The sequence below is a fragment of the Meles meles genome, chromosome 15 (genome assembly GCF_922984935.1).
Source record: "Meles meles chromosome 15, mMelMel3.1 paternal haplotype, whole genome shotgun sequence".
Lineage (NCBI taxonomy): Eukaryota > Metazoa > Chordata > Mammalia > Carnivora > Mustelidae > Meles > Meles meles.
The window spans coordinates 74,430,230-74,444,457 of record NC_060080.1 but is presented as its reverse complement, the minus strand read 5'-3'; the positions used below and the strand labels follow the sequence as shown (position 1 = coordinate 74,444,457).

Genomic DNA, 14,228 nt, shown 5'->3' with positions numbered 1-14,228 from the left:
TCTTTCACAGAAACTTTGTATCTTTGAGGACACTACAACAGGCTGTTTCTTATTGAAGACTTGTTCTACTTCAGATCATTTCCCCCTCCTTTCCTTCCTAAAAGAGTAACAGAATGTCCTCTTAAAGGGATCACAACTGATGAAAAGGAATGCTTTCACAGCTGTGGGGTGGGGAAGGTGATTTAGGTCCATTAAAAAAAAAAAAACAAATAGTTTATTACTGTATGTAGCATGGGTTTATCAAGTAAGATGTAAAGCTTCAGGGTTATTTTTTGATAGTTCAAGTGGAACTTTTAGTCTCTTTTACTGAGTCTTTTTTAAAAATTCTGATTGTATTGTTTGGGTAAGTGAATGCTTTATTTAGGTATTTAAAGGATGTTGTGTCTCCTAAGAGTTCTTTTCTTTTTGTGGGCCTCAAATGCCATAGTAACTGCTTGGGAAAGAGTAAATCTATGATGGGCATTGTTAGCATAGGTTAGTATGTAAGCAACTTTCCACAAGTATTTATTTTGTTAAGAGTTTTTACTATTGGGACTACTTTTTGAAAGCTTTATGTGAAAATAATTTTAAATTGTCATGGAAACTTAGTTTATAGATTTTAGAAATACATGTTTATGTATTACCAATATCTTGCACATTACATAAAAATTTAATGTGGGCTAATAATTGGTTAAGCTGTTGTTACTGTACTTGTGGTATAGTTTTTTTCTCATTTAAAAAAAATCCTTTTCTTGGGGCACCTGGGTGGCTCAGTGGGTTAAAGCCTCTGCCTTTGGCTCAGGTCATGATCCCAGGGTCCTGGGATTGAGCCCTACATCGGGCTCTCTGCTCAGCAGGGAGCCTGCTTCCTCCTCTCTCTCTGCCTGCCTCTCTGCCTGCCTCTCTGCCTACTTGTGATCTCTGTCTGTCAAATAAATAAATAAAATCTTTAAAAAAAAATCCTTTTCTTGAAGTAATTTAAATTATTTCTTATAAAATAGGTTATTCAGAGAGGAGGAATTCTGATCACAGAAAGAAAAAGAGCTGACTTTTTGACAAAAGATATCTATCAGGACCTCAACCGGTTGTTGAAAGGCAAAAAGGGAGAGCAAGTGAATAGTGCTGTCTTGCCAGAAATGGAGAATCAGGTATGTGGATTAAAATACAAATTTACTCTTACATATAAATTGTATAAATTATAATCATGACTTTTAGAAGGCTACTTGTTTCATCTCTCTAAAAGTCTAAACTATGGGTCATTGATACTAGTTTATTTTTACTGTGAGGAAGCTTGTGAAAAACTTAAGGAAATGACTAGAAAAATTAAAACAATCTTAAATATAATCACATTATATTTATATACATATGTCTTTGGGGACAAGAAAGAGTTTTACTGATTTCACAGGAAAGAGCCTGATCCCTTTCTCTTACATGGACGAGATAGTATAGTGGTTGTAGGGGGGAAGAAAGACCTATCGCAGCATTATAATGTAAAAGTTCTGGGTTCTTTAATTAATTACTTCACCTTTTTGAGAGGCAGTTTCGTTGTTTGTTAAATAGATAATCTTAAAGGATTGTTGCGAAGACCAGGAAGTAATAAGGGTGAAAGTATATATAGTATGTAGTGCATAATAAATATTACATTTAAACAGGCTAAAAGAATAGCACTAGTTATATATGTTTAGTGGTAGAAATGAATATGGAAATAATGTAATTTCTTACAGGATTTTCAGTGGTTAAAGTTTTTCTTTGTTCCAATCTTTGGGGTGGGTATGGTTTGAGATGTATTCTTAAGTATTTAAAAATATTTTGGAAGCTTTTACATAATATTTGGTGGATCCCTGATAAGTAAAATGAAAAATTCTATTGTATGCTTAAAAAAGAACAAGCTTGGGACCTGGGTGGCTCAGTGGGTTAAGCCTTTGCCTTCGGCTCAGGTCATGATCTCAGGGTCCTGGGATCGAGCCCTGCATTGGGCTCTCTGCTCAGCCGGGAGCCTGCTTCTCTGCCTACTTGTGATCTCTCTCTCTGTCAAATAAATAAAATCTTTTAAAAAATAAATAAATAAAAGAACAAGCTTTATGACTTAGAATTCTGAAAGTAGACTTCGAACTAGAATGAACTTGGACTATTAATGATACAGGATTTTGTGGTGATTTACTGTTGTGTAATAGTTTGATTCTTATAAACTCGGTAATTATTTGAATGTTTGTGTGTGTGACACAATCAAAAGCCAGTATGTATGAGTAGTAATACTGGTATTAAAACTTAATTTTTGAAAATATGAAGAAGCTCTTAGGGTTATTAAAAAGTGTTTTTATCTGTGTGGTGACATTGCAGGAAATTTTGACAGTTTTATGTATTTGCTAGAGTTTGGTAAGGACACATAGATGACTGTTTTCGATTAGGGAAAATAAATTACAATTCACAATCTAATGCCAAGTATATTTTACTTCATTGTTTTTTTTAAACAATTTTTTTTTTAAGATTTTATTTATTTATTTGACAGATAGAGATCGCAAGTAGGCAGAGAGAGAGGAGGAAGCGGGCTCCCTGCTGAGCAGAGAGCCTGATGTGGGGCTCAATCCCAGGACCCTGGGATCATGACCTGAGCCGAAAGCAGAGGCTTTAATCCACTGAGCCACCCAGGCGCCCCTTTTTTTATTTTTTAAAAAGATTTTATTTTTTTGACAGAGATCACAAGTAGGCAGAGAGGCAGGCAGAGAGAGAGATGGGGCGGGAAGCAGGCTCCCCACTGAGCAGAGAGCCCTATGTGGGACTTGATCCCAGGACACTGAGATCATGACTTGAGCCAAAGGCAGAGGCCCAACCCACTGAGCCACCAAGGTGCCCCTATTTCATTATTTTTAAAGATTTTATTTATTTGGCAGAGAGAGAGAGCAAATGAGGGAGGGGCAGAGGGCAAGGGAGAAACAGGCTTCCCACTGAGCTGGGAGCCCAGTGAGATGCAGTGTGCTGTGTGATGTGATGTGGGGTGCAATGCGGGGCTCCATCCCAGGACCCTGAGATCATGACCTGAGCTTATGGCAGATGCTTAACTGACTGAGCCACGTAGGTACCCTTAAGTATACTTTAATATGTAGGATTTGTCTTTGGGCTATCAGTTTAATGTCCTGAAACTTCTTATGTTACAGTAATAACAGACAGTTTGTTTACGCTTATTTATTTACTTTCAGAAGATTTCATTTATTTAGAGAAGGGGTGCTTTGGGGGGGAGGGGCAGAATCTCAAGCAGACTCCACGCCAAGTGTAGAACCCCATGTAGAACCCCATTGAGCCCAATCTCAAGACCCTGAGATCATGATCTGAGCCAAAATTAAGAGACACTTAAACTGACTGAACCACCCAGGTACCCTGAAACTTCCTATTAAGTACACGTGTAGGAAAATGCATATATCGTAATGATCATAAATTGCAAATACCCAAATAATCGGTATCCATGAGACAAGATAGTACCAGTACCTCAAGGACCTTTTTTATGCTTCCTTCTAGTCATTACCCCACCATGGGTAACCCTGGTTCTTAACTCTGACAGCATAGATTTGTTTGGCCTGTTTTTAATAGTCTATATTAATGGAATCATGTAGTATGTAGCCTTTTGTGCCAGTTTTCTTTTGTTTAGTATTATGTTTGTGAGATTTATCCATATTGTCATGTGTCACTGGATTGTTGGTGCTTATATGTTTTTTTGTGCAGTATACCATAAGGGTGAACATACCAAACTTGGTAAACATTTGAGTCATTTCTGCTTTCGGGTATTGTAAATAGTGCTACTGTTAAAGTAAATTTTCACTTTCTAAAAGTCATTTTCTAATCTTCAGTGAGATTTATTTAAACTCTTCTCGTTTTCTTGATTTAGATTGGGAAGGAACACCAAGGAAAGTGATCATGTTTAGAATTTATTTCCATTTTGCCTTCTTTTTTTTTAAATCTCTGGGACTCTAGTGATAAAATCTTTTATTTTAAATTCTTAATCTTAGGTTGCAGCTTCATCATTGTCTGCAGTAATCAAGTTTTTAGATCTCCTATCAGATGATTCAAACTTTGGACAGTTTGAACTGACTATGTTTGACTTCAGCCAGTACATGAAGTTGGATATTGCAGCAGTCAGAGCCCTTAACCTTTTCCAGGTAAAACAAACAAAATACATGGATTAAAAATATTGAGTGGTAGGGGCGCCTGGGTGGCTCAATGTGTTAAGCCTCTGCCTTTGCTTCGGGTCGTGATCTCAGGGTCCTGGGATCGAGCCCTGCATTGGGCTCTCAGCTCAGTGGGGAGCCTGCTTTTCCCTCTCCCTCTCTGCCTGCCTCTCTGCCTACTCGTGATCTCTGTCAGGTAAATAAACAAAATCTTAAAAAAAATTTTTTTTTGATGGTTATAAGATGTTTCCTTTGTTATATACTGAAGAATACTGTTAAGGAGCTTAAATATTTTAAAATATTATATTTAGAATAGATAAGCAGTTTTTAAAATTTTGCTAGTTGCCACCTGTATAAATGGTATTTGTCCTGGGTTTATGACTAGTTTTATTAACAGCAGTTTTTTAAAAATTACAATTTAAGAAGTTTTATGTCTAGAACTGTAGTGTTATAAAGTGATTTTGGTTTATGGAAAATACACTACAGAAAATACAGATTAATAGATTGAAAGTTTGATTTTAGGAAGAGGGTTTTTCGTTTTTAAGAAAAAATGTTTATGTCTTTATACACACTTTGCTTTAATAGCCACCAAAAAGACTGTTTCATTTCCTCTAATGGACCCTGTGTGCCAGTTATGTTGGCTGTCAGCATATGGCCGTGGCAACACATGTGAATATGTATCATGCATTTATATACACATAAATACATTATAAAGCACCGTGAGACATAGGCTAGGCTTCCCCCCAACTGGGGCCTCTCACGTGCCATGTTCAAGTGATCACTGGTTTGCCTTATCCAAGACTTTCAATGGGCTTTTTCTGACCATTAGTCCCAATTCCCCAGAGATGGGTTAGAATGACAAAATGGGACTTTTTTTTTTTAAGGTTTTTATTTATTTACATGAGAGAGAGAACACAGAGCATGAGCACAAGCAGGTCAGAGGGAGAGACACACAGAATTTCTAGCAGATTCCCCACTGAGCAGGGAGCCTGATGTGGGACTCGGTCCCGGGACCCTGAGATCATGACCTGAGCTGAGGGTAGACACTTAACTGATTGCACCACCCAGGCCTCCCAAAATGGGACAGTATTTGAAGTGAGGTCACCACACTTTGGAGGTCATAAAAGAATGGAAATGGGATGTGCTAGCTTAAACAAGGGATGGCATCTGAGAAGCTACTGCTTTGACTATGTGGATTCAAAGTACTAGCTGCTGCAGTATAGACTGATATCCAGCCTGACAGTGACCCAGCTGTGGAGAGGAACCTTTGTGCAAATTTCTCATTTAGTATTATTTCCAAAATTCTTTAATTACTTTTCATGGCACAGTAAGGTTTTTACTGATGAGCATGCCGTTCTTCCTGCTTTGTGTGTTTGCTAGGGTTCTGTTGAAGATACTACAGGCTCTCAGTCTCTGGCCGCACTGCTGAATAAATGCAAAACCCCTCAGGGACAAAGACTGGTCAACCAGTGGATTAAGCAGCCTCTCCTGGATAAGAACAGAATAGAAGAGAGGTATATTTCTCATGTATACTCCTACAAGCTTTAAGTAACTTCTGATTCCTCCAGGATTATGCCACTTACTCTGATACGCAAATTTGCTCCTATATTTTAGCATCCGACTGCGCAGAGAGCTACCTACGTAGTAGTACGGTAGTAATGGCTCAGATTGATAGAGAATAAATTAGTTTATTAATTACTGTATTTTTCCACTATAAAAAAAGTAAGGTTTTATTGTGAAGATGGATGGATAGTGCTTCAAACCATGAACTTGGGAGCCTGGGTATCTTGGTTCAAATTATGGCTCTCCCAGTTTTTAGCTGTGTCATCTTGAGTAAGTTACTTAAACTCAGTGTTGTGGTTTCTTCTTTTAAAATAACAATAGTAACCTCTTAATAGGGTTGTTATGAATGACTAGATGATTTAATATATATACATTAAGTACTTTATACATTAAGTACTTTGAAGAAGGTCTAGTACATAAAAAGCACTTACTCTTAATTATTTTAGAAAGGATTTGAGGGTGCCTAAGCATGTATTTCCAAAAATCTCTAAAATTCAGGAAATGAAAGAAAAAGTTTTATAATCCTGCACCTGAATATGATTAGCATTTGGGTGTATTTTATTTTTATCTTTTGTTTTAGATAGTTTTAAAATTTTTCAGTGAGGTATAATGTCCATAAGAACACAAATCCTAAATGTGCAGCTCAGTGGATTTTTCACAAAGTGAGCAACACTTTGATGTAACAACAGATCTGGAAACAACATGACTAGCATCCCTAGTAACTCTCCTGGATTCTCTGCTAGTTACTATCCCTCCTTATTTCAAAAGCGATTAATGTCCTTCAAACATTATGGATTAGTTTTGCCTGTTTTTGAACTTTATTTTTATTTTATTTATTTATTTATTTATTTTTAAGATTAAGAGAGAGAGTGTATGTAGGTGGGGGAGGGGCAGAGGGAGTAGGGAAGGAGCATCTGAAGCAAGCTGCACTAAGCATAGACCTGGACACTGGGTTCCATCTCAAGACCCTGAAATATGATCAGAGCTTGAAAACAAGAGTTGGGTATTTAGCCAACTGAGCTGCTCAGGTGCTCCATGAACTTTATATAAATGGAATAATTTTATATGGTGGACTCTTACATTAGTCCTTTTTTTAAGGTCATAGTTGTAGGGGCGCCTAGGTGGCTCAGTCAGTTAAGGGTCAGGTCATAATCTCATAGGCCGGAGGATTGAGTCCCGCTTCGGGTTCTGGCATTGGGTTTCCGGCTCAGTGGGGAATCTGCTTGAGGATTCTCTCCCTCTGCCTTTCCCCCAACTTGTGTGCACTTGTTCTAAATGAATACATAAATCTTTAAAAAAAAAATCATAAAGCCTAATATAGTTTTGCACCCCAGTTTTTCCCCACTTCTGCTTATATTATCATAAACATTTTTTTACCATTGCTGTTTTATCTTCATATTCAATGTTTTAAATTTTTAATTACGTAATATTGACGAGATGTACTTTATTTTACCTTTCTCAATAATTAGGCTTTTTTTTTTTTTTTTTTTGGGTCAGAGAGAGAGCACACAAGCAGGGGAGCAGCAGGCAGAGGGAGAAGTAGGCTTCCCACTGAGCAACGGCTTGATCCCAGGACCCTGGGATCATGACCTGAGCCGAAGGCAGAAGCTTAACTGAGCCACGCAGGCATCCCTGGGCTCTTTCTAATGGTCTTATTTTGTACCTAATGTTAATTGGTAAATTAAGTTGCGTTCCCAGAATTGGTAAAAGATTTATTTTTGTGGCTATCATGTGAAATCATTCAAGAATTTGTTGAATACCTACTGAATACTGATGATACACGAAAGCACAATGATCTCTTCAGTATTTGGGTTGTTTCTGGGCAAACAAAAAGTAGTTGGTCGGTGTTTTAAGATACCCTGCACATAACTACTAAGCTCATTTTGTTAATCCTGTGCATCCTAAAGAGGCTTACAATAAAAATAACTCAGGAGGTTAGTGATTTGTGGGAGTGCTGGTATTTTATTGAAAATGCAGAAGTTGAGATGCTAAGGTGACTTTCTGAAGTCAAGTTTGTTGAGGAAGAAGAGTTGGATTTAGTAATTTAAGATAAATAGGGAGGATTAGATATTTGCAAGTCACCAAGGCGGTTTACAATTTTTAACTTTAATTACCTGTGAATAAGTAATAACATTTGGATGTGTCAAAATTCAAACAGAACAGATGGTTTTACAGTGATAATTCTCCTATTCTTATCCTCCAGTTCCCTGGGACCTCTTCCTCGGAGTCTCTCTGTTGTACACCTCCAGGGACACATTTCTTTTTCCTTAAATATCTTAATTATTAGAAAAGAGAGCAAGCACGCTCGAGTTGGGGGAGGGGCAAATGGATGGATACTAGCAGACACCCTGCTGAGCAGGGAACCCGACATGGGTCTTGATCCTAGGACCCTGGGATCATGACCAGAGCCCAAGTCACAAGTCATGCTCAACCAGCTGAGCCACCCAGACGCCCCAGGGGCACATTTCTTTTTTTTTTTTTTTTTTTTTAAAGATTTTTTATTTATTTGACAGCGAGAGAGAGAGAGATCACAAGTAGGCAGAGAGGCAGGCAGAGAGAAAGAGAGAGGGAAGCAGGCTCCTGCCAAGTAGAGAGCAGAGAGCCCGATGTGGGACTCGATCCCAGGACCCTGAGATCATGACCCGAGCCGAAGGCAGCGGCTTAACCCACTGAGCCACCCAGGCGCAGGGGCACATTTCTTATTGTACCCTTTGTGAATTGCCACCATTGCCCTGGGAGTAGCCAGTCTTTTTTTTTTTTTTTTTTTTTTTTTTCATATTTTATTTTATTTTATTTTATTTTACTGTTTTTTTTTTTTTTTAATAAGAAAAATTAGGTAATTTAACCCTCAAGCTCTAGGTCATTGGTTATATTTTTGACTTTGGTCTTGTAGGAACAGAGCAAGTGTCAGTGGTCCTCTTCTGGCTTAACAACTAGAGCACGTATGTATTTAGACTCTTCTGATACCTGGTATGAGAGTAACAAATTACTTAGACAGTAAGATAGCAAAATTAAGGATTTTTTTTAGATGGTAAATAAAGGGTTTTTTCCCGCACACATTGCAATAACTTCCAAAATCTGGTAGTCTAAAAAGACTTATTAATTAGAAATAACACTTGTGAGGAGAGCTTTGTGAATCAGGATGATCTGATGTTCTGTACCTGTAAGATGAGAAGACATACTTTCTCCTCTTTATCTTGGTGAGAATTTTTTTGTTTGCTAGCAAGTAGGAAAGCCCTTGGTTTTCAAGACTCAATGCTGAAATTCCAGAGTAGACAGAGAAAGTTATACTCCTCATTTAGGTGCTTGTTTGGACAGTCTCCTTGTTTTATCTCCCTTTTTCAGCTCTGCCTGCTCTGCTGCCTCAGGTTTACACTTTCCAGGGGCATCAGGGCAAATCTCCTGTCTCCCTCTTCGAGCATTTAGGATTGATCTTTTTCAGGGTAATAGTGAAATCATGTTTTCTGTTTCTTACTGTCATTATTTAGGGGTGATTTCCGGAAGAGTAAATAGTGGGAATCTGTAAGTGAAGAGTTAATTTACTTTTATTTTTTAAGTAAACTCTAATGCCAGCATTGGGCTTGAACTCATGACTCTGAGATCAAGAGTTGCACACTCTACTGATTGAGCCAGCCAGGCACCCAAGAGTTAATTTTAGATTATTTTGCTGTGGGTGAATTCTGTTAAGGAGAGCAAAAATTTCTCTTTCTTCTGTTTTCATTAGCGCAGAGCTAGATGTGACTAGATCTTTGAGTTTGGTGTATACATTTATAAAGGACAGTAGCTCAGTTGATAGCTTTAGGAATAATGATGAAACTGGGATTACTCTTAGATTATTGTCAAGCTATTAGAAGGTGGAGGGTAATAAGACTGGTATCTACTTTGTGCCTAGCATTTTGCAAGCATCTCAGATTCATCTCCTGTAATGTGGTGGAGACTGGATTTAAAGGCAGTCTGGCCTGACTACAAAGCCCATGTGTTTAATTGCTGCACTGTATTTATTACTTCTGTCAGTGATACTTAATTTGATCCAAATTGGACTCTATTTTTTTTAAATGTAAATACATTTTTAATGTGAAGAGGCATAAAATTTCTTTTACAACTTGTCATATATCTGTCACGTAACATCAGATGCACCTGTAATCCTCTAAGATAAGTAGGATTCTTTTTTTTTTTTAAGATTTTTAATTTATTTATTTGATGGATAGATCACAAGTAAGCAGAGAGAGAGAGAGGAGGAAGCAGGTTCCCTGCTGAGCAGAGAGCCCAATGCGGGGCTCGATTCCAGGACCCTGGGATCATGACCTGAGCTGAAGGCAAAGGCTTTAACTCACTGAGCCAACCTGGCGCCCTGATAAGTAGGATTCTTTTGAGGGAAAAGAGCCAAGTCAAAGACACAATTAAGGAAAAACATGCATACTAGAAACTGAATTCTGTGGAAGATATAAATGCCATTATTTTACATATTTTTAAACTCCATAGCTCCTGACAGAGTTCTCAGAATATAGTTTCTTAGTTAATGAGTGAATAAATTGGTTTACTGATTAAATTAATAATTATGGGACTGCCTGACAACGGTATAAAATAAATAGATAGTTCAGGAGTAACTGGCTTCTGAGCTTTAATTTTAATGACTTTAAAACAACATAGTTTAGTACCAAATGTTTAAATACCCATTATAATTGCTAAACTGTGAAATCAGCATTATTTATGTCTGATAAGCTATACAAAACTCGAGTTTTCTTTAGAAAAGAGTAGAAATTCCAAAGAATAAAGGAGAGCTACTAATTAAAGGTCACATTTACTAATCTAGCGCTATAATTCCAGTCTTAGGCTGTCTCAAGTGGCTGGAAGGAGTAAGGGATGAGGCAGGAAGTTGGAAAAGGGTGGTTCTTTTTTTTTTTTTTTTTTTAAGATTTTATTTATTTATTTGACACAGAGAGAGTGAGATCACAAGTAGGCAGAGAGAGGGGGAAGCAAGCTCCCTGCTGGGCAGAGAGCCTGAGGCGGGGCTTGATCCCAGGACCCTGAGATCATGACCTGAGCCAAAGGCAGAGGTTTAACCCACTGAGCCACCCAGGCGCCCCCAGAAAAGGGGGGTTCTTAACTTGTGGCCCCATCTGTGCTCTCAGGCAATGCAGGATCTAACAGGAAAATTGTTGAGGCTGGAATTTAAAACAAAAACTTTGGGTTCAGATGGTAAGGAAGCCCTCAAGAACAGCAGAATCAGTATATCCAGAAGGCAGTGCTGGAGTCCACCTCATGAGCAAGGGGGTTTCTTCTTGGCATCCAAGTCCTATTGAACTTCTTCTAATTTTTTAGCCAGGTTTGGTATGTCATAGTTCTGAGCGATACATTCCAGTCACATTACCAAGAGTAAATCCAAGCAGGAACTGCAGCATGGTGTCGGCGAGGAGAGGCCTGAAGGGCAGCTGCAGCTGGGTGGGCTGGTCTGAGCCTGCCTCTCCCAAATTGGACTTTAATATCATAAATGGAACACATTATTTTGGCTTTTATTTAAGTAATATCCACGGAATGGCTTTATCTGTTGTCATGCTCCTGTTTCCATTCACTAAAACCTATTTGCACTAAGACTACAAATACTTTTTATATTTAGCTAGTGGCTTAAATACTTTTGTCTTCAGTGAGAATGGAAAGTTACTACCTTTTAGGAGTGAATATCTACATATTTCTTTTTTTTTTTTTTTTTTTTTTTGTACTTCAGCAAACAATCAGCTTAGGAATTATAATAACTCAGTCCACCCTTTGCTTTATTGCTTCCAAGAGAGCAAGATGGGTCACTTTCCTGGAGTCATCTAAAAAAAACAAATTGGCAGGGGGTACCTGGCTGACTTAGTCAGTAGAGTGTGCAACTCTTGATCTCAGGGTCATGAGTTCAAGCCCTGTGTTGGGGGTAGAGTTTACTTAAAGAAAGAAAGAAAAGAAAAGAAATTCAGCCAGGATTCTTGTCCTTCCCTCATCAGCATAAACTGGCATGATCTGATTCAGAAATACAGCCTCAAAGGAAAAGAAATATGGCCTTAATATGTCCGCTAGTGTTTGTTAGTGCATGAACAATATTGGCTTCATTAAGTTGGTCTAAGTGAACTTCCTTGAATGAGTCATCCCAAGAGACCTACCTTACTAACTACAGATGTCCAAGATACCTACCCTATGCTACCTCTTTGTATATAAAACAAAAATACTTAAAAAAAAAAAAACTTGTTCATATTACTATTTTTTTCACTTATTTTCTGATCTGCACCGAGAATCCTCATATTTGCACGTATACTAGGATTGCTGCTCTTAGTCTTCTATATTTTTTGTTTTTTTGTCTTTCCATAGATTTTTATGAAGCCTTGAAAATTTTAAAGTTAGAATTCTCTAAAGAACATTGAATATATGGTAGCCTGTGAGATAGTGCACTCATGAAATTGCTGATGAAATAATTTGTATATGTTGAATTTGGTATTCTTAGTGTCTTCTACTTTACAATTGAATTACTTTTTATATAAAAATTATTTTTTAAAGATTTTATTGGTTTTAGAGAGAGTGGACATGGCAGGGAGAGGGGCAGAGGGAGGAGAGAGAATCGCCCAACAGACCCCACGCTGAGCACAGAGCCAGCATGGGGCTTGATACCATGACCCATGAGATCATAACCTGAGCCAAAACCAGGAATTTGATGCTTAACGAACTGAAACATCCAGGCACCCCTGTGTTTATATAAAATTTAATACAATTAATGTAACAGTCTCTTACGATTTTATTATTTTAGAAAGCACAAGCAGAGGGATGGGCAGAGGGAGAGAATCTCAAGCACACTCTGCACTGAGAATGGAACCCAACTTGGAGCTCAGTCTCCTGATCCTGAGATCATGACCTGAGCTGAAATCACGAGTTGGGCACTTAACTGACTGAGCCACCCAGGCACCTCTCATGTAGTAGATTTAATAGAAACATAAGTCTCTAAATAAAAGTATGGCTCCTGTAAATTTAGATAAATAGTGGTGATGCTTATGTGATAGAATATCATGCTTTTGAGACAGTGGTGTACTCCTAGGGTACCTATACTTAGGTTTTATATCCTTTTGTGCAAGGATATCTTTTTTTTTTTTTTTTAAGATTTTATTTATTTACTTGACAGAGACAGTGAGAGAGGGAACACAAACAGGGGAAGTGGAAGAGGGAGAGGCAGGCCTCCCGCCAAGCAGGGAGCCCGATGTGGGGCTCGATCCTAGGACCCCGGGATCATGACCCAAGGTGAAGGCAACTGCCTAACAGCTGAGCCACCCAGGCATCCCTTGACTTACAAAATTTTCTTTTATTAAAGTTTTTTTTTTTTTTTTTAATTACTTGACAGAGATGGAGCACAAGTAGGCAGAGTGGCAGGCAGAGGGAGAGGGAGAAACAGGCTACCTACCGAGCAGGGAATCTGATGTGGGGCTCGATCCCAGGATACTGGGATCATGACCTGAGCCAAAGGCAGCTGCTTAACCGGCTGAGCCACCCAGGTGCCCTTGTGCAAGCATATCTTTAGTTAATAGTCCATATTTTGTAGAGACGGTGGTCTGGGCGTAATATAGTGAGTGTATTTCTTTATAACAGTGAAGTGTTGCTGTAACTGAGGAAGAACAGGAAGGTTTGATCACCACTGCTTCCCCACCATTATTTTCTCTGCTTCTAAATCAAGTTTAGTAGCAACCCTGAGCTGCTTGGCCCTTTGAAGTTCATTTGCCTTCCTATCTGGCATGTGCCACAAGGCAGCTGCTTTTCCAGTGCTTTTATGGGGACCATAGATTTCTTGTGCTCCATTAGTCCTTTGTCATACCTGGCCTTTCTCCTTAACTATGTTTCTCAGTTAAGAGTTGCTGACTTTCATTGCTATCTGGCTCTTTTTTTTCCTTTCCTCTGACCAGATTTATTAAATCTGGACCTGCTGCTTTAAAACATGATCTTTTCTTACTAATGTTTTGATAAGTCAGTTCATTGAGGGTATAAAAGCAGCTTATTCTAGAATTAATAGAAAAGTCCTCAGTGCACACTAAAGAAATGGCCAAACTACTGGAACTGTAATATTCCTAAAAGATAATTAACATCAGTAGGATGGAGCCCCTGTGACGGGGCTGCAGGAGAACTGATATGAGATGTCAGAAGAACATTTTGTGTACTGCCCTTATGATGCTGTCATGTTTCTGGATCAGACTTTTCCCATTATCTGAGGTTAGCTTAGCTGCTTGTCAGGCTAGAATCACCCCAGCATGCTCATGAGAGGGACCCATGGGAGCCTAGATTAAGTCCTTGTGAGTCTGTGCACAGGACTCCAATGATGGATTCTTCTTGTGTCCTCCCAAGTGCTGCAAGGTGGCATCGGTTCCACCTGTGGTCCCCTTCTCTGCCCCAGGCCCAGAGTGTGTCTCCTCTTATTTTTTTACCAAATCCAAAATTTTTCACTTTTCTGGAAAACCTTTAGCTTACTCCGCCTCTAAGCAGATCATTTCCTTCTTAATCCTTATAATCTCAAAA

The 14,228-nt window shown here is 38.6% G+C and overlaps 1 protein-coding gene and 1 pseudogene across 1 annotated transcript in view; one reads left to right on the top strand and one right to left on the bottom strand.

Annotated features, from left to right (window-relative positions):
- The window catches only part of MSH2 (mutS homolog 2), an 80,019-nt gene that overhangs the window by 14,550 nt on the left and 51,241 nt on the right, over positions 1-14,228 (top strand). Inside the window, exons 4-6 of the mRNA XM_045979799.1 lie at positions 981-1,127; positions 3,981-4,130; positions 5,520-5,653. Of these exons, the coding sequence (XP_045835755.1) occupies positions 981-1,127; positions 3,981-4,130; positions 5,520-5,653 (431 nt within the window). The remainder of the gene's footprint in view (positions 1-980; positions 1,128-3,980; positions 4,131-5,519; positions 5,654-14,228) is intronic.
- LOC123926067 lies at positions 10,963-11,212 on the bottom strand (annotated as a pseudogene).